The sequence below is a fragment of the Apodemus sylvaticus genome, chromosome 16 (genome assembly GCF_947179515.1).
Source record: "Apodemus sylvaticus chromosome 16, mApoSyl1.1, whole genome shotgun sequence".
Taxonomy (NCBI): domain Eukaryota; kingdom Metazoa; phylum Chordata; class Mammalia; order Rodentia; family Muridae; genus Apodemus; species Apodemus sylvaticus.
Window position 1 is genome coordinate 77,992,262 of NC_067487.1, and position 19,533 is coordinate 78,011,794.

Genomic DNA, 19,533 nt, shown 5'->3' on the forward strand with positions numbered 1-19,533 from the left:
GCTAGTAAGAAAGCAACATCTAAATAGGACACGTGTTGAAAATACTTTAAAAGGCTCACTGAAATCGTGTGCCCTTTACCCATCTAAAACCTCTTAGAGTTCTCCACCGCAGCTAACTTATTTCTGCTGGAACCTAAATCTGATTGAGATGCAGTACTAACCCATTCCTTATAAATCTACTGTCAATTGACTTTTGGCTTCGTGTATATTAACAGTTTTCAATGATATAATGATATCATTTTGAGGAAAAGCATTATTTTTATAACTAGCTGTTTTTACTTTTTCAGATAGATAGATAGATAGATAGATAGAGAGAGAGAGAGAGAGAGAGAGAATGAGTTAGAAAGAGGTGACATATATGGCAGATAATAAAGTTCAAGTGAAGTCACCTGAAGAAATGTTTTGATTCTATTGGAGAAGCTGTTATACACTTCAGATGAATTTGTGAGTGTGGATGACATAGCCCCTGGTCACAGTTCCTGACTCACAGGTCCTGATAGCAGTGGAGGACACCGCGCACTCGTAAAAGAGGCAGCCATTGATCTGACCCTGGATCTTGATTTCTAGATCCCATATGGCCATCGCTTTGCCACTTTTGATTCTCATTTTGGGAGGCGTAACCAGCATGTAGCAGTCATAGGTGGGATAAACAGCCCAAGAACCGGTACAGGACTAGGAACACAGGGACAGAAGCCTGTGGGCCCGCGGCAGGAAGCCGGGCTCACAGCAGAAAGCCCGTGGGCCCGCGGCAGGAAGCCGGGCTCACAGCTTGCTCACCTCCACAATGTCTGAGTTTGTCCGGCTCTCGTGCGGCTCGTTGTATTCTGTGTACTTGAGCAGCACCTTGTCCATGTCCGTGCTGGCGTACTGGAACAGCTTGTTGGTGCTGTTGAAGATGATCAGCGCAATCTCACAGTCGCATAGCACGCTCAGCTCATAAGCCTTCTTCATCAATCCAAATTTCCTCTTCGTAAAAGTCACCTGGAAGAAGAACGCATTTTTAAAGACCAAAACTTTACTCGTGTGTGGTGTATGTATTCATGCTATTATTTTTTTTTTCCTTTGCAAAACAATGGTGTAGAGCTGCCAGCGTCTTGGGTACTAAAACATTCAAAGATAACGCAAATAATCTAAACTGATTTCTGCCTACAATTCAAAAATGTGTGAGTTCTAGCTAGTGTTAAACTGGGAAACTGGAGACATAAGATTTAATTCAGGGCATTCGAATGAAGGGGATGGAAGAAACGATTTTGTTTCTTTGAAACTTTCAGCTTCTTCAACTTCAGCATGTTTAGCAGTTTTCCCAATTACAAATCTCGAGGTTGATTTGTTTTTTTAATCACTTGAACTCTAGCCATGACATTATAAGCCTAATATTTTAGATCACGTTAAAACAACACACACATAAAACTGGTTACACTTGTGCCACTTAATTGACAACCCTTGTAGGCTTGTGGGTACAACTCTTGGGCAGTTTACTGTCTCTTTAGAAGCTTAGCTGGGCATTGGGACGTATTTTGGTTTCATTCTTCAGTTTTTGATTTTCCTCTCTGAGGTCAGTAACTGTTATCTTCGACCTTTTTTCTTCTGGTCTAATCTATGACCAAGTCCCATAATCCCTTTCCTGCAAATATTTGTCAAGTTCACACTTGTCTGTTTCCCAGGCAGCCCAACCTTATCATGTCACCACGGACAGCCTAGCAGCTTCCTGGCCTGGATCCTCTCCTCTCCTCTGCCTGGAATCATTGTCTCTTCTATTCATCTTATTCTGCAAAACCTCACTCCACACTCTTTTCCCAGGAACTGCCCCCTTAGGCTCCTGTCTGCAGTTCTGCATTCCCTTCCCTTGTCAGTAAAAGAACATATCTCACACTTGCGGCTCAGTGTTCTTCAAGCATTAGCTGGTCCTCCTGGTCAGTCCACCCAACAGCATGAACATCATCAGCTACAAACCCATCTATGGTCTAATGTTTCCAAACAAGCATCGCGTAGTGTATCATTCTCAGAAACGACTTCCAGAACATATCCTATTGTCTCACAGATTCAGTAGTAAGGCAGACTGGTATATCAAAGGCTCAGAAACCTTTTAAATTACAACAGGCTTCCTCAACTAATGGCTGACAGTGTCAGGTGCTTATTTGTTTATTATTTATTTATTTAAGAAACACAAATTTTTTTTTAAGGCTCATATAAATTTTTGAAGTCTGATTGGTTTATTTAGCATTTTCTTTAAACACAACGGGTCTTACACAGGTCAGCTCACTTTTTACTGCCACTCAATTCTAAGTCCTAATCTAGATCCTAAATCTAGGTCCCCATTCTTCTCTTTTTCCCCCCTTTGATTCCAGAAAACCATTGAATGATCTCCATGGACTATCAAAAGCTCCAAAGCCTAGCTCCAGCATTCACTCTAAGATCCCCTTCCTCCATACTGCCCATCTCAATCATAAGCTCAGTGTCTCTACAACTGAGAACTAATAAAGTGCATGTCTCGGTATCATAAAGAGTGTCCTAATGTTTGAGAGTGCTGCTTTTCCCGGTGAGAGGGCAGGATGAGCTATCCACACTGACAGTCTATCCTTCAGTGCACAAAGCACTGCTACTGCAGCCCACACTAAACCAGATAATCTCTATTCAGATGTTATCTTCATTTTAGCTTGCCCAACTTTGCTTCAAAGCAGTTACCGCTGCCTTAGCATCTATTACTGTTGTTGCTGCTACTGTTGTTGTGGTGGTGGTTTTACTGTTTTTTTAAAATTCTAATGTGCTTTTGATAAAATAAACTAGCATTTTATGTCCATATCTGGTTATCACTTTACTTCAGGAACTGAAGTAATTCTGGTTCCTCTGGATGAGTTATGACTGACTATAAGGATGGGCTGAAGACTTTCTTATTCGAATGGATAAATAACTATTATTATTAATTATAAGTGAACTATTCAAAACATATTTTAACATTTCTTCAAGATACAATTTAAACATAAATCTAACTGCATACTTGTCTTATTTAGTGAAATATGCTAAAATGTATTAAATACAGAAGCTCTGATATAAAATAGTATCACATATATGGAACCATTTTTAATCAGATTTCATGACCACAAACTGTAGGTGAAATGTCTCAATACAATATGGTTTCTGCTGTACTCGAACCTCAGAATTTAGCACATTATAACACTCATCATCAAAGTATTTGTAGGACAGAAATATCATTAAAACCACTATTTGTGTTTACTCTTAGGTATTCCTCAACTTTTGTGTAACCAAATTGGTTGCTGGATAATGCATACTTATTTAATAATACCTGTCAAACGAGTCAGTGCATATAGCTTCTTTTCATTAAAACTGCAATCTGAAATGATGACTGTATTAATGCAGTTAAGAAAATACCTTCAAACCCTACTCTTAATTGCTCTAAATTTAATTCTGTATTATGTTCATATCCTTCATGCATACTCAAAATGTATTTTATAATGCTTTTTATCATTGTTCATAGTTAGATAAAATTGTTTTTAAGCATTAAGCTTTCCAAAGAGATCTGAGATGTTACTCTTCATTTAAAATATGCCACTCAATGACAAAGATTGCAATTCAGAGCGCTTAGGCTTAAATATAATAATGTATTACATTTTTCACAACCTGACAATAGTTTGTAATGGGGACAAGTCCATATTTCTATTTCAATAGCATTCTTTGAACCTTCGGTGATACCGAACACCGCTTTTACAGCAGCTAAGTAAAGGGTGTTCTTTCCAATGTTTACTTCAATTGGGATGCATTGAGAGAAGAATAAAGCCAGTATTAATTGAGTGGGCATTGTAATTCAGCATCTAGCTTTCAAAATTAAAGAGGTATGATAAATACATTTGCATTAAAGGAAGAAATGCACTGTAAGTACTGAACATTTTATCTTCCCATTGAAGCTTCCCATAGCCCTACATGAAGTGATGATGATGTATGAAGGTATTTCAATATTAGGTTTCATAATAACCCTAAACCTTAAGTCCTAGCAAATGTGCATATATCACATATTTAATGACAACTCTATTAAGGAGAGATGAGAAATTGAAGTTAGAATATGAAATTGAAAAGAGTCATATTTGTTGAATACAACTTTATATAATCCAATTATAAAGAAATTAATGAAAATCTTGCGAGAGACAGTTTTTCCTGAAGACTTTCTACACATCCAATATCTACTGAGTATTCTGGAGTCTTCCATGTTACTCATTTTGTGCTGGATGCTATAGCTTCTATTACGTAAAATGATATTTCTTGAGTTCATGTCATTTCACTGTGGCTGAAGAAGAAAATCATCAAATGCCTTAATGCTTAACAGAACCTTCTTTCTTAAGAACATCCCTTATTTGACCAACAGACTCCTTTCTCCCATCATGCCTAGTGATTTGGCGTGGCATTATTATCTAATTGTTGCACTTTAGCTTTTGTTTTCAGATCAAAACTGAAAAAGACTGAGAAGGAAAAATGATAGATTTTAACTCAATTGAAATGATTATGAACTACAGTTTCCCTTCCTGGAATTACTTCTTACCTTGGAGTTGATCAGAACTGCTTGTGATGCTATGACTTTTCCCTTTCTTGGCCATCAGTAGCCTCTCACCAGATGAGGCTTAGTTTAAAACATAATTTTCAAGATGTTTTCATAGTGATGCTCAGATATCAGTCCCTCTTCATCTTAGCTTTCAGTACTGTTTTATTGACTGATGGATGAGACATGGTCTCTATGTAGTCCATGTTGGCACTGGGCCTTCTTTTTGAGTCTCTCAATTGTTGGAGTTATAGGTGTGCATCATCACAAACTGGTTCCCCAATAACTTGTATAAGCCATTATTTCCTAAAGTATTCCTATATTACGGAGTTGATTGGTTGATTGCTTATTGGTTTTTCTTGATGCTGTTTAATTCCATAAGATCCCAGATCAGTCTTCACACAACTAACTTATGGGTACATAATGACTAGTACTTGAATATAGATTACAGAATAGAAATATTCTACTTAAAAACTTTGACTTCCTCACTATAATTTTCTGTTAAAAGTAGAAGTTTTCTTTACTTGCCATTTGATAATTCAACCTCTTAAAGCTAAGATATATCTAGAATCTCTTATCTTTAAGAGGCTACATTACCAAAAGGTGTCTTATCTTTAAAAGGTTACATTAGCAAAAGTTAGAAATATATATATTTCTAACTAGCTACTGACATGAATCTTGAGAGAAACAAAGCAATTATAATATTTTGAAATTTATACTATGGAAATCAGAGAATGTCCAGAACAGTGCACATATGTGTAGAAGCTGCAGACTTCAGGAAAAGTTCAATGAAAAGTATTTTTGAATCTGTGCTTGGATGATGCATCATGAAGGGTGGAGAAGTGTGAAGATAGAAGTTTATTTTTATAGTTGTAGGCACGGAAAGAAAAAGGAGGATTGAAAGATGAGGTGGAGGGAGATGACTCAGTCCATAAATTGTCCACTGTGCAGACATAAGAACCTAAGTTTGGGTCCCCAGCACCCACTTAAAGGTTCATTTATGACCAGGGCTAGGGATTGACCGTACAGTCAAGTGGATCTCTGGAGCTTTCTGGCCAGACATCCTGAGCTACATACAGGGTCAGTGAGAGACCCTGTCTTAAGACAATGAGGTGGAGAGGCACAGAGGAAGACAAAAATACAAAACCAAAAACAAACAAACAAAAGAACTAGAGCCTCCACACGCATACACACACACACACACACACACACACACACAAACCCACATTTTTGCTGTCTCCCCATCCATAGAGGAGGCTCAGCGTTTGGGATGATTGCATTTATCAACCAAATGTTCTTTGCGCCTTCTGATGAGTTCTCACTTTTTCTCAACAGAAGAATGGATGCAAAAAATGTGGTATATATACACAATGGAGTATCATTCAGCCATTAGAAACAATGAATTCATGAAATTCTTAGGCAAATGGATGGAGCTGGAGAACATCATACTAAGTGAGGTAACCCAGTCTCAAAAGATCAATCATGGTATGCACTCACTAATAAGTGGATATTAGCCTGGAAAACTGGAATACCCAAAACATAATCCACACATCAAATGAGATACAAGAAGAACGGAGGAGTGGCCCCTGGTTCTGGAAAGACTCAGTGTAGCAGTATAGGGCAAAACCAGAACAGGGAAGTGGGAAGGGGTGGGTGGGAGAACAGGGGTAGGGAAGGGGGCTTATGTGACTTTCGGGGAGTGGGGGACCAGAAAAGGGGAAATCATTTGAAATGTAAATAAAAGAAATATATCAAATAAAATAAAAAAATAGAAAAAAAGTCAATGAGAAATACATAAGGAAAAAAAAAAGATTACTCCCTTAAAAAAGATTTATTTATTTATTTATTTATTTATTTATTTATTTAATGTACATGGATACACTGTCGCTGTCTTCAGACACACTGGAAGAAGGTGTTGGATCTCATTACAGATCATTGTTAGCCACCATGTGGTTGCTGGGAATTGAACTCAGAACCTCTGAAAGAGCAGTTAGTGCTCTTAACTGCTGAGCCATTTCTCCAGCCCCAAGTTCTGACTTTTAATTCATATGTATTTGTGCATTTGAGGATGGTTGACAGTAACTGGCTGAAGAAACACACTGAAAAGATGAACTAATTAATGGCAACTAGGTGTGAAGGAGTCTCTAGAAGGCACTGTGATGTTCAGTCACTTTCTGCTCCCAGGAAACACTTTTTACACCGGTTTAGGTGAAAACACAAGACATGCTAGTTAGGTCTGCATATAAGAAGAATGGGGAGAGCAGGGCTAAGAAGGGGTGTCAGAGTCTGTAGCTTCTGTGGACATTAAGAAGTTGAGTCATAAATAAGCTAAATCAAACAGGTGATTTTGGAATTTGCACTCATTCATTTTTTTTTAAAACAAACTTTCCAGGCCTTCGAAAAATATGGTAGATGGTTTGGTGGAAAGGATCTAAGTTTAAGATGTCCTACAGTGGGAAGAAATTATCTTTACAGATCCTTCTGTTAGTCAGAGTAATCTTTGGTGACTATGTTAGGTGCCATAAGTTATACTGTAGGAAGATGGAGACAAAATCAGACCATTGATAGGATGACAGAGAAGCTGATGTGGGTGTGAGAATAACTTTAGGGGAAGAGCCGTTGAAGGAATTTGCTGCTTTTAACCCTTCTATACTCAGGACGTTAAAAGTCAGATGATAAGCGTTTTCCAAGCTCTGAAGCTTCATGCACGCGATGAGGTATGCACATTTTGTCTTTTTCTAGAATGCATTCTGATATATAATGAATATCATTCACTCAAGAAAAAGAAAACATGATAATGAGAGAGACTAGTAGAGCTCATCTTAACTCCCCTTGTTCTGAAATTCGTTCTACAGCTGGATGTTGAGGTCAAGAGAATGTGTTTCTAAGGTAACAATGAACTTGCCCTAAAACTCTTTCTACAGTTTTTACACCTTCAACCTCTATGGCTAGATGGTATTGATGTTTAGGTAGCAAAGAATATATCATTAATTAGTAATAAAGTTCATAGCAAGTACCCTCTCCTACAATTGTACACTATATATAATATCTTACGGTTTAGTAAATCAACTTCATCAATTCATCACAATTGTCACCTATAAATTTCATATGCCGAGAAGTAAACCATCATTGTGATTTTTGTGGTTACGCCCATGTGTTAACACTACCGACATACAGGTTTTAAAGTGTTTCATCTGCATCATTGCTTTCCTTGAAAGCTGAACCCCTCTTCTGTTCATCATTTCAATTAAAGTCCAAAAATAATAACTGACTAAATACTTATTGCATGAATGGACAGATGAATGGAGAAATTGTACATGCTCTCTTTATAAAGTGGAACTTTCAAAATAAACTCTTGTATGTTCAGACTAAGTTAAAAGAAAGCTACCATCCACAGGAGACATGTTCACATAGTTGTTGTAGGCTTTCAGTCATTTTGACTGAGAGTAAAAATATACATTCCATGGAGTTGAGTTGGAGAGAAAAACTGAATGGTGTCATAACTTGTTTGAGTTTGTGGATAAAATCAGAGCATATTGATTATCATGATTATTGTCTTAGGCAGGAACAGTGACTTTGGTATATTTTCTAGGTCAAAGACTTTCTACTAAGCTCTTTTATACTTAATAGTATCTCTGCAGGCTGTAGTTGGTAGTCTGCCCTCCCCCTTTCTCAGATGGATACTATACATGCAGAAGTAAGGGGGTCTTGTGTAAAGCTATACAACCAGTCCCTAGATGAACCAGAAACAATACCTTTCCCATACACAATGCATGTTCCTCCAGTCAGCATGCTTGCCCTCTTGTAAGTAACTCTCCCCTGAGCAGATGCTCCCATGGCTCAGGCACAGGCCAGTGCTAGCTGAGGTGTACAGGTACTGCTATTTATTTGCTTTTGTAGTTGCCTGACACTCTTCCTGAGAACAACACCCTGAGGGAGAGCATTAATTTATGTAAAGATAGCTTCTTGGGTTAAGGTAAATAAAATAATGCTACCGAGATTCAATCGAGAGCCAGTGGTTTCTACTTCCAGCAACAAACCAGAGTCGCTTTTGTGTGGTTCTGTCTCCCCTGCTGCCCCAGACACTCCAGCCATTCCCACGAAAGCCAGTGAGAACCACACACGGCATGAGAGGGTACATACTCTTTCTATATTTATAGATGTTTCAGTTTCCCAAAATGGGAAGTCCTTTGGCTGGCAGCAGATACAGGCCTGCTCAAAGCTAGAATAAAAAGAATGGAACTCCAATTTTCACACAGACATTGCTACATAGGCAGTTTTAAAATCCCAGGACAGGATTTCTGTGTAGTTGTTTCCGAGGCAGGGAAATTAGTTTGTCTTACTGGGTCACAGAAAAGGGTATTTTGGGATCCAGTTCCCTCCATACCCTTGCTTCACATTCTTTACATTCCTAGCCACCCCTGAAGAACCTACCACTGTATTAACAACGGGAATCCTTGCATCCTACTGGAAAAAGTTCTAAAGAAATGAAGGTGATGAACCTTTCAAACAGTAGCTACTACACCACTAAGAACACCCAAGGCTGAAACCTTGAAGATTTCAGACTGCCTCTAAGAGAAGACACATTAATTTTGTTTAGAATCTGAAATCACAGTATTTGAGTCCTAATGGTAATGAAATGTTTTTGTATTCAATGAATGGAGCAGAGTGATTCTTAACTGCCCCACCCTCCCCATTCTATTTCCGCTTCTCCTGCCCTCTCCCCCTTTTCTCTCTTCCTCTCTTTTGCTCTTTTCCTCCCTTCCCTCTCTCTTCCTCCCTTTTCTCTCCCTTCCCCTCCCTCTTTCCCCCTTTCTCTCTCCCTACCACTCTTTCTCTCCCTCTCTTTCCTTCTCTCCTTTTTTCTCTTCCTTCCTCTGCCCTCTTCCCCTCTCTCTCCTTCTCCCCCCTCTCTCCCTTTCCTTCTCTCTTTCCCTCCTTTCCCCTCTGTGTCTTTATTTCTCTCTTCCATTTTCTCAGAGCTGGCATAAAAACAGAGGTTTCTGTAGCAATCTACCCCTGAGGAACTTGATCCTAAAGCCATACTTTTAACACATAAAGTAATTGTCCTTTCTTTTAAAATATGTTGGAACTAATACACCCAACTAACTCTATTTTCAATGTTCTTCCATTCTGTCACACCTAGAATTACTAACATAACTTCTTTATTTGAACATATTTTAAACCTAACTCTCCTTATCTCTGCTTGGTCACCAAGATGATCTCCAGTTTCCTAAGTTGAGGCAGATGATGGAGTAAAGAGTGACAGAAGGAGCAGCTCCTGGACACAGTGTGCTCTGTAATAATCCATGAGCCACTGGGTCTTTCCTTCCATGTGTTTAAAGGGTTAAGGATGGGGTCAAGAGTCTATAAGGACAATCTCTAATTGTCAAAAGGGATGTGGCTTCTAAATTCTCTGGGATGCCTCCCTTGTTCCTGCCAGTAAGTAATGGCACAACTGTTCTGAGTATTCCTCCTCAGTTTTATTTTGTTTAACTCAGCCTGTCATTAGAAAGGCTTCGAGCTCTAGGCCTGATGATTACTCTCAGTGGGAGGAGGCCGTGCCACTGCAGACTTGTGTTCTAGACAAGCGCTCCTTTATACAATGAGGGGCCTGCTGTCCTAAATGAAAGGCTCTTTAAAGAGCAGTGAGGGGCTCTTCTAAGCAGACTGCTACCATGTGCTTGTAACCCTCCAGCACAAGCTCCGACCAAGAGACAGCAGTGTGCTCTGTGGCAAAGGAAGCCATTGTCCTGCTTAGCCTGGAGCAAACTGAGCCGTGATTCAGTGAGATACAGGAGCGCTTCCACAGGATGTGCTAGCAGTGGTCCCTAACTTTCTCAACATGAGAAACTTGTTAGAATGAGGGCCTCTGAGAATAGAACTCTATCAGCCCCTTACCCTAAGTCAACATACACAATTCCTAAACAAAAATTTAAATCTTGTGCATTGCATGGTATTTTGAGGGTGGATAATAAATCGGAGATTCGATCACAAACAAGGGAGTGTCCATCGAAGAGTCTAGGCTTTAAAAGCTGTGTCTGTGGATTTCTGATGCTTTTGATTATGTAAGAACAGAGGAGGCTAATGTCAGTCATTAAGTTTGTCAGAATTTAAGAGTGACCCTTGCAAAATCTAGTAAAAGAGAATTCTATCCTGCAACATTTAAACACACTTGTACAGGCTGTTTAGGTCTGATTCGTTTCCTTTCTTTTCTTCCCCCCCCCCCTTTTTATTAAATTAAACTAACACATTTTATTGTAAAATATACAATTTAGTATTGACATTTTTTAAGTCATCAAAATAATTTATAAGAGTTAAATGCTTTTTAAATATACATGATATCTTCTCAAGCTAAAAATAATATGCACTCAAACCGTTTTAAAGATCTCTTTGTGATATGAAATGTGATAGATTAAATGCGATAGATAAAATAGCTCACTTCTCTTGTAAGTACAGTCTCAACAGTGGTTACAGGCTGCAACTCCACACCGTCATCTATTAAATATACCAATTTCACATGGAGAAGAATCAGATAGGACAAATTAGTATCTGGAGGACCAAAGCATGTTTACTACTTCAACACAGTCAAAATACACCCAAGTTAAAGGTCAAAGAACCTTACACTCCCTGCTGAGCTAACTCAGGAAGCACATTTGTCTACGCTTTCCTGTCATAACAGGAAGAGAGTAACTTCTTCCTTCCCACAGTGGCTGCAGTTTTACCTCCCAACTCCAATATTTTCTCCCTCAGGGCCTTCCAAATCAATCCTTGCAAGACAGAAGGCAGGAGGCTGCCTCAGCTGTAGTTTCCAAACAGTTACATTTGTTGAAATGTTATTTAAATGTTAGTGATTTCTTAAGCTAAACGGTTCCAATTTAAAATTAAAAGTCGAATTTCCAAACATCTAAATTGGTTTCTCTTATTCCCATTAATGGTCTAACATATTTTAAGAAAAACACAAATACACAATGCAAATGGGGAATTTTTAATCCTCCGTTTATGTTATTTACTTTATTTTTTATTTTTGCTATTATTTTTCGAAAAAATATAGCTTCCAAATGTTTTTCAAAAAGTATGATGCGTTATAAACTTTAGAATAATGCTTTCACCATAAATTTGAAAGTATTCCATTTTAAATGAATACACTTAGAGTGCTAAAGGGAGTTTTGACGGCAAAGGGCAAGGCTTTGCAAACATTTACTAGTGTTTCTTTTAATCCAGCATATGGGAGACATTGTTCCTTTGTGGCCCCACTTCTGTCCTCAGTCTCTTCCTCACATCTGACATGTGTCCCTGCACTCAAAGAGAAAAATGCTGTGAGCACGTGTTCAGAGACAACAGGGCATTTTCGGTCTGCTTTCTACAAAAATTGCTCAAAGTTTTCAGGTACAGGAAAATATTCTTACAAATTTTAGGTTATCTCTGAATAGAAATTATGTCAGAATCATAAATTAGAACAAAGCCAACACCACAACCTGAGCATGCAGAGAAAGCACTTATTTCTTACATGAAGAGCACTTAGCTCTTTCCATGAGAGAATTTTAACTTCTCTTGGATTTCCTATCAGAGGAAACCTAATGAATGTGCTTAACAGTTGGGACAGTCCTTTGCTGACCACAGGGAGCAGATCTAGCTGACATAGACATAAAAAAACACAGCCACACTGGATGGGTATGTGTGTGCTGTGTGTTAATTCTGTGATTCAGAGACCATTTGTCAACAATTTTTCTAATTGCTAAAACAAAAAGAACTAGGGTGGCATCCCTTTAACCACACAGGAGACCCTGACCACTCCTTGTTCCTTTTTTCACTTTATTAAAATAAAAGTATAATAAACACCATTTTCCCTGCTTCTGGCTTTCCTTGTTCATTTCTTCAATGACAAATAATTTCAAATCTAACCAAAGACTGTTTCCATCATGATTTTAAGAATAGTTAGTAAAAGAATGAGGATGTGTAGTTTAACTCTCCATTAGATATTCCCAGTATGCATCAGTGTAACCTAGAATCAACTCTGAGCAATACCTGTCTTAAAAACACCAGGATGCACCAATATTTCATTTATATAGAATGACCTGAACATAATTTTTACATGAGCTTGGGGAAAATTATATCTGTTAAAATATGTTATTAAGGAAAAAGGTAAAATGACCAACATTATGAAGTTACACACACACTTACTTTGACTAAGACAGAAAACTCAGCATTTTTTTTTTTTTATTGAATCTCCTATTCACAAGATCTGCAGCAGGGTCAAGATTCCTCCATTAAAGGACCTTAGCGGCTCAGTGGTACTGCCTCAGCTAAAGCTGGCAAGTACGAACATTCTGCTTCTGGTGATGTGGAAGGAAGTGCCTCTGTCAACGGGCCTACAGAACTCTGTTCTCCATGGCAGATGACAGAATTCACCAAGAGCTTAAGTTGTCAAAACAAGTAATTTGCATTTCTCAAATATCTAGTTTTCTACATTTGAAGACTGAATTGGTCACAGCTTCATCAAACTTTATTTAAGTAATTAGATATAATCTCCAAATTTAGAATTGTAACCAGCCCTTTTTCACTTGTTCAACTTCTGGATACCATCTTGAAGGGAAGTTACACTAAAAATACCTGTGAAACTTGAGCTAAAATGTAAAGAACTGAATATCGGTAAAAGGAAGCTTTTTTGAGTCATCTGAGGGAATTGCACTATTTTTTTCATTCTTTAGTTCAGCACAAAATAAACTAGATTTAGCTGATTGAAAACTCAGGGTGTACAAACTATTAGATATGAGCATACTTCAGCAGACCTTCCCTTAATTGTTGATGCAAAGAAACGTCTAGAAGCCCAAGAGGATGGAATGTTAAAAAATGTAATTGCTATGAACTCTGAATTATTTTAATTTGTAAGAAGATTCTCTTGACTTACTAAAAGGGGAATGTTACTGATTGTATTTAATTTATGTTCAAGTTATCGTACTGATAATTATGTAGAATTTTCTTTGTGGCAAAAAATATAGTCAGATATGAAGGAAAACTACAGGCATATATATGTATATGTGTAGGTGTAGGTGCAGGTGTAGGTGTAGGTATAGGTACAGGTGTAGGTGTAGGTGAAGATGTAGGTGTAGGTGCAGAGGTGTAGGTGTATGTGTAAGTGCAGGTGTAGGTATAGGTGCAGGTGTAGGTGTAGGTGCAGGTGTAGGTGCAGGTGCAGGTGTACGTGCAGGTGCAGGTGTAGGTGTAGGTGTAGGTGCAGGTGTAGGTGCAGGTACAGGTGCAGGTGTAGGTGTAGGTGTAGGTACAGGTGCAGGTGCAAGTGTAAGTATAGGTGCCGGTGCAAGTGCAGGTGTAAGTGCAGGTGCAGGTGCAGGTGCAGGTGCAGGTGCAGGTGTAGGTATATGAATAAGTATATGTGCTGTTTTAGGTCCTAGATTCTAAATGAACTATCGGCAAATATTTGCCTCTTATAGTTATTAGTTATTCATTTATTTAGATGCCTTTTTGTATCAAGTTTGATATATATATGTATATATACATATATATATATAAAATCTTCCTGATAGAACAGGCTTCTAATTATATTTTGTTTATAAAACTGAAACATATAATAAACTAATGAAAAGTCCAGTTGTTTCAAGGACTAACTGAAGAATGTGTAACACATGAAAAAGGCTAAGACTCGATGATTGCCTAATCATTAAGGGTCAAGGGTGAACAAGGAAACAACAAGATGGAGAGATTGGAGATTGGAATGATAGTTACCATAAGCTTGGAGGTAGATGTGATGAAATGACGAAAAACACTTTAAAAAGAATTTGATCAGTAACACACATTTGAAAACAGTCCCACCTACACAGGGTCTAGGACACGCTTCCAACCTCCCTGTCAGAAGGTGTGCTTTGCGCGTCTTGTGTGCTCTTCCTTCCTGTCCACGGGCTATCCCCTGCAGCAGAGCAGCCCAGGATGAGAATCATCCTAGGAGCCTGTTTGTGTTCTTGCTCTACTCTGCGCCACCCCCTCCTGACATTCTGTAATGGCAGAACTCCTCGGAGCAAAAGCCCAGCAACTCTTGATAGAAATCACAGCGACTGTAAGACACAATGGCCCAGAGTGTGCCTTGGTTTGCAATGGGAGAAGTCGGTCTGTGCATTCACTGCGCACTTACATCCTGGGCACTTCATAAACATGGCTTCATATTTTAGCACTGTAATGAGGGGGCGACTATTTTTAATCTTCACTTTACCAATGAGGTTCAGAGAGGTTAAATAATTTACTGAAGAGTTATCCTGTTTTACTATAGTAAACATGTATTACAGTATCTATTAAACCAAGGTAACTGGAGAGTAATATTACTACATGTAGAGCTGGAACTAGAAACAGGTTTGTATATCTCTAAAGAGTGAACACTTATTTGTTGTCTCTTTAGGATCCAATATAAAATGACTGGAAAAGGATGAAGTAAATTCTTGGCCCTTTAGCCATCAAATTATGCTAGATGCAGCATGGCATCATTGAAAGAAGCACATTTTTGTTTAGAAAATGAGGAATTTGAGACTAGATCTTTGGCATTTTCTACCCTTTGCTGTAAGTCTTGACTGATTCTGAACTGAAGCAGACTCTCTAAGTGGTTTAGGATGTTGTTCAGCACAATGTGGAGTCCTTTATAACTCTAAAGCCACACACATAGACTCAGGGCTTATTAAGTGTGCTCTCAACCCTCAGCCAAGCTTTTTTTTTTCTATCTCAAGCCTTAGAAATTCTGTTTCCTCTAGAATGCTGTAGTTCCCATATTTTCACCTGCTTGGAAAGGTCATTCTCCAAGTTTGAGTGGTAAATCCAGCAGCCCCTGGCCGCTCTTTCCTAGTGCTTTGATAGTTTCATTCTCAGACTGTAAATGACGTTCTGTATTTCCATAGTTCACGGCTATTTCAGTCCTTTCAGTCCACCAGAGGTCTATAAACTGAGATCCACTAGACAATTGTAACTCCCACTAAGTTTGTCAGTACTGCTTTCTGATTAAATATAGACATATCTATTGCCTCTGGCTGCATTCAGAGCACCTAGGAATTGCCCCACAGCTGAGTCAGAGACACTATTATATTATATTGCTCATAATGCAAACTGTATTTGCTACCTGGTTGTTTACAGAAGAGTTTGCTCATCCCTGAATGAGACTTATTCACTAGTAAGTGTTTTCCCTTAGGCAGGGTAAAGTCAAATAATGCTTGTTGATTTAATAAATAAATAACCTCTAGCTATAAAACAGAATTCTATTTTAAGGATTAAATGGAATAATTTACATGTCATCATTGGATGATGACTTTCATCAAGATGTCTGAGTGTATAAGATAAATTGACAATTCATGAGTTTGTTGTATATGTTAACTTAAACTTAATGAAGGCTAAGAAATTGGCTTTATAGGATTAGAAACTGAAAAGAATGTAAAGTAAAAAATGATGTGAACTTTTATCCATATTACACTATTTTATGTTTCTAACTTGGAGCTTTAGTCATTGTTTCTTTGTTATAAAGGAGACAATGAAGGTAAAACTGCATATAAGCCACTATTCTGTCTTCAGATGAGTTACCTTTCTGAAACACAATGTATTAATAAGTTTTGTGGTATTTCAGGGCTCACTTTGGGTTAGCGTTCCTTTTTTCTGCACAAGCCCACATTATTCTGTATGTGGCTAAATACACAAATGCAAAGGCAGAAAAAAAAAACTGTGTTCACTGCTTTCAAGAAGAAACAGCAGTGAGTCTGTGTGAGGTCCTACTAGGCCACCCTGGTGCGGCAGCTTCAGAAAGAGCTAAGCTGCTGACACTCTGCTTTTCAACATGTGAACGCATGATTTAAAGGATGCCCAGGTTAGGAGCTCCTCCACATTCTCGCTGGTTTTGATTATCAGAAGTGACCTATATACTTCATGCTCTCATCCAAGTGGCTCTTTGGACCATTCACACAGAAAATGAGAGATAGGCAAGACAAACACCATCATAAATGACAGCTCTTTAAAACTGTCAACAGTCATCTTAGACAACCACATAGCTTCAACCACAGTTATATTATTGTTACTAATTTTCTTCAATGGTATTGAATTAAAAGGCCTATTGTACACACAGACTGAGGAAAATAACAAATCTACTCTAAATCCTATATAATAAAATGAAGGAAATAGTCCTTAGTACTTAAAATTGTTGTGACTTTTACTATGAGTAAGAGTATCTACAAGCATGGATCAAGACAACTACATGTAAACATTTAAACTTGCTCTCTCAAGAGTGTAATGTGACAACTTTTATATTTCTATAGATTCATTATTTCCTTAAAAAGCACAGCAAAAGTCCACACAAGTCAGCCCCCACAATTTTTCTTCTGTCTTTATAAGTAAAAAAGATATAATGAATCTCAAGAAGCTAAAAAAGAGATCATATTATTAATTAGTTACAAATGGTAATTCATGTATTTTTTTACCCTAATCCAAGCAGATTGTGTTTCAAATAACAAGGCCCCCATAATCAATGTATGTGATGATCAATATTTCACTATTAATTTCAGATTTCAGCTATAAATGAATGAAAATAGTAGAATCCTTTATGAAGCTTGTGTTTTTCATCATTTAACTCAAAATTAAGCTCAAAGCAATTCAAGTCCTATGGCCCTTAGAAGATGCACTCATTTCTGAAAGCGTATAATCTTTAAAAAAAAAAAAAGGGCAAATCTTCTTTGTTCTTAAAAATCCACTGACTTTTTGTAAAGAGCTATCAGTAAACATAATGAAATAAAACATGAATCCTGTACATTCTACTTTATGAGTGTAAAGCATTTATGTTTTAAAGGGAATGTATTCTCATGCTACAGAGGGTAAACAGGGACCAAATGGAAGGGGAGTGTCTGTAGTTTGGAGACATAGAGTGTGGGGAGCCATTTCCAAGGCTAGATTCAATATTCTGGACCATAAATGGGTTGGGGTGGGGCTCTGTCCTCTCTTAGGGCCAAGGAGCAGGTTCCATTGTCTGCAGGCCAGTGTGTGTATCCAGGTAGACAAATTCCTCTTAAGGAAGGACACCTGGTATTCAACAGAAGGATGTGTCTAAACCTCCTAGTCACTTTCACATAGCCTAGCTACTCTTCCCAGAATAAAGACAGTGACTTAAACTAAAGGCACTCATGATGCACAGGTCCATAATGCAGGACTGAACATCTGATATTTGAAGTCTTCGAAACTGCTTGTGTCTTACAGAGGTTATCACTGGAGTTGTAGAAAAGAAATTATGGTACTATGTTTATAAAATTCAAGAATAAGAGAAAACACGTGTTGACAGGAAGTTCTTGTCTCTGTGTTTTACACAACTGCTATCTCATGTGAAAGTTCTGCTGTTGTTGTCAGGAGAGGCTGGAAATGTTTGGCTTTATTTCAAACTCTTCTTTGTGATGAGAAGTTGGCCACTTCTCAGAGAGAGGATATTTAAGCTATATTATAAACTTTTAAATGGATGACCACAAAAGGCCCAGTTCCCCTGCATGTAAGCCTATCTTTGTTTGGTGATGCGTGCAGTGTAGCAATTCTACGCTTATTAACTCCTAATTATTAAGCTATTCATGCCATACAAATACAGCTTCCATTTAAAAGTCTTGAGGCAGTGAATAGTGAACAATCATGAATCTTTACAACATGTTTCTAACAGTTAAAGTTCTCTTCCGTGCTTTGTTCCAAAGAGACAAAAATCAACAAATTGGATACATTGTGCTCACAGACTCCAATATGTTTTCAGTACCTTGAATATGTGTGTGGAGCAGATGTAAAGGGTTATCCCCACACTCACCTGTCTGTTACGCTCATCCATAATCCTCGTGATCTGAATCTTTTTTCTCCCCATAGTCCCCGTGTTTCTTCTCTCTCTCGTCCCTGAAATTATGTATTTTTTCCTTCCTTTTCTTTCTCTTTCCTGTTTCCTTCAAACAAGTTTCCTTCTTCAGCACATGCACAGCTCAGTTCCCAAATCCCTGCATTCGTTCCTGCTGAACAAAAATGAAAAGTTAAACAATCCTTCCACAGCAAGCCAGTTTCCTACATTCATCAGGAAAATAAACTTCACAAAACAATAAAATGAATAAGAATAACTCTTTAAAAGCACATGGCCCATTACACTCTGGAGTATACTGCCCAGGGTAGTTTGCTTTTATAATGAAAATAGCCTTAGAGGTAATTTAAGAAGTCATTTAAGGGATGAAAACTGTGTTTTAAAACCCCACACTTGAAATGAACTGTATTTTTGTAAAGAGCTTCTTAATATGTTTTAATGAAATTAGGTGACAATTTTCACCCTTCTGTTATGAAAAATTACCCAAATCAGAGAGTTAATGAACCTTTATATACCTGTGTATGCTAAGTAGGGCATCTAATTCATTTCTGAATGGAAAACAATCTCGTGTTTTGACAGTAGAGGTGATAACGTCCCTAGTTATGCAAATAAGATGGACGATTATGGAAGTGCTCTTTGATATATGTAAATGTCAACTAATTTAAAACTAAATCCTTTAATCTTATTTTGAGAAGATCACTGCCAGGAGAACACAGGAAAAGTAATATGGGGTGTTTCCTCTCATGTTCAAGCACATGGGCAGTGTAGCAGTGAGAGCACTCCCCCCTGAAGCTCGTAAGCTGTCCATTCAAACAACCCTTGCACATGATGGTCCCTGATAAGAAATAAGTGGTGCAAAAAACTAAGGTTATTATCTCATTTGTAACTATATACTTTTTTAATAATAGACCACAGTCCTCTAAATTTAAATGTTTGAAAGAGACATATCATCTCTCCTTAGGGAGTCAGACACAAAATTACAGAACCTTGATATTATATACCAGAGAGCTCTAGGTCATGAATTAAAATTAAAATAATGATTATCAATTACATGGCAAACCCATAGAGCACAGAATATTAAAAGTCTATATTTTATTCTGTTTAAAATTATATCTAAAAATATTTGCACATA

At 37.8% G+C, this 19,533-nt stretch overlaps 1 protein-coding gene across 8 annotated transcripts in view; it reads right to left on the minus strand.

Annotated features, from left to right (window-relative positions):
* The window catches only part of Mef2c (myocyte enhancer factor 2C), a 144,315-nt gene that overhangs the window by 74,319 nt on the left and 50,463 nt on the right, over nucleotides 1-19,533 (minus strand). For 6 of the 8 annotated variants that reach the window (XM_052160027.1, XM_052160030.1, XM_052160029.1 and 3 more), the window contains exons 2-3: nucleotides 18,363-18,558; nucleotides 778-981 (exon numbers count right to left, since the gene is read on the minus strand). In XM_052160027.1, coding sequence (XP_052015987.1) covers nucleotides 778-981; nucleotides 18,363-18,416 — 258 coding nt within the window. In that variant the 5' untranslated portion in view covers nucleotides 18,417-18,558. The remainder of the gene's footprint in view (nucleotides 1-777; nucleotides 982-18,362; nucleotides 18,559-19,533) is intronic. The other 2 variants (XM_052160024.1, XM_052160026.1) reach the window with 1 other exon arrangement.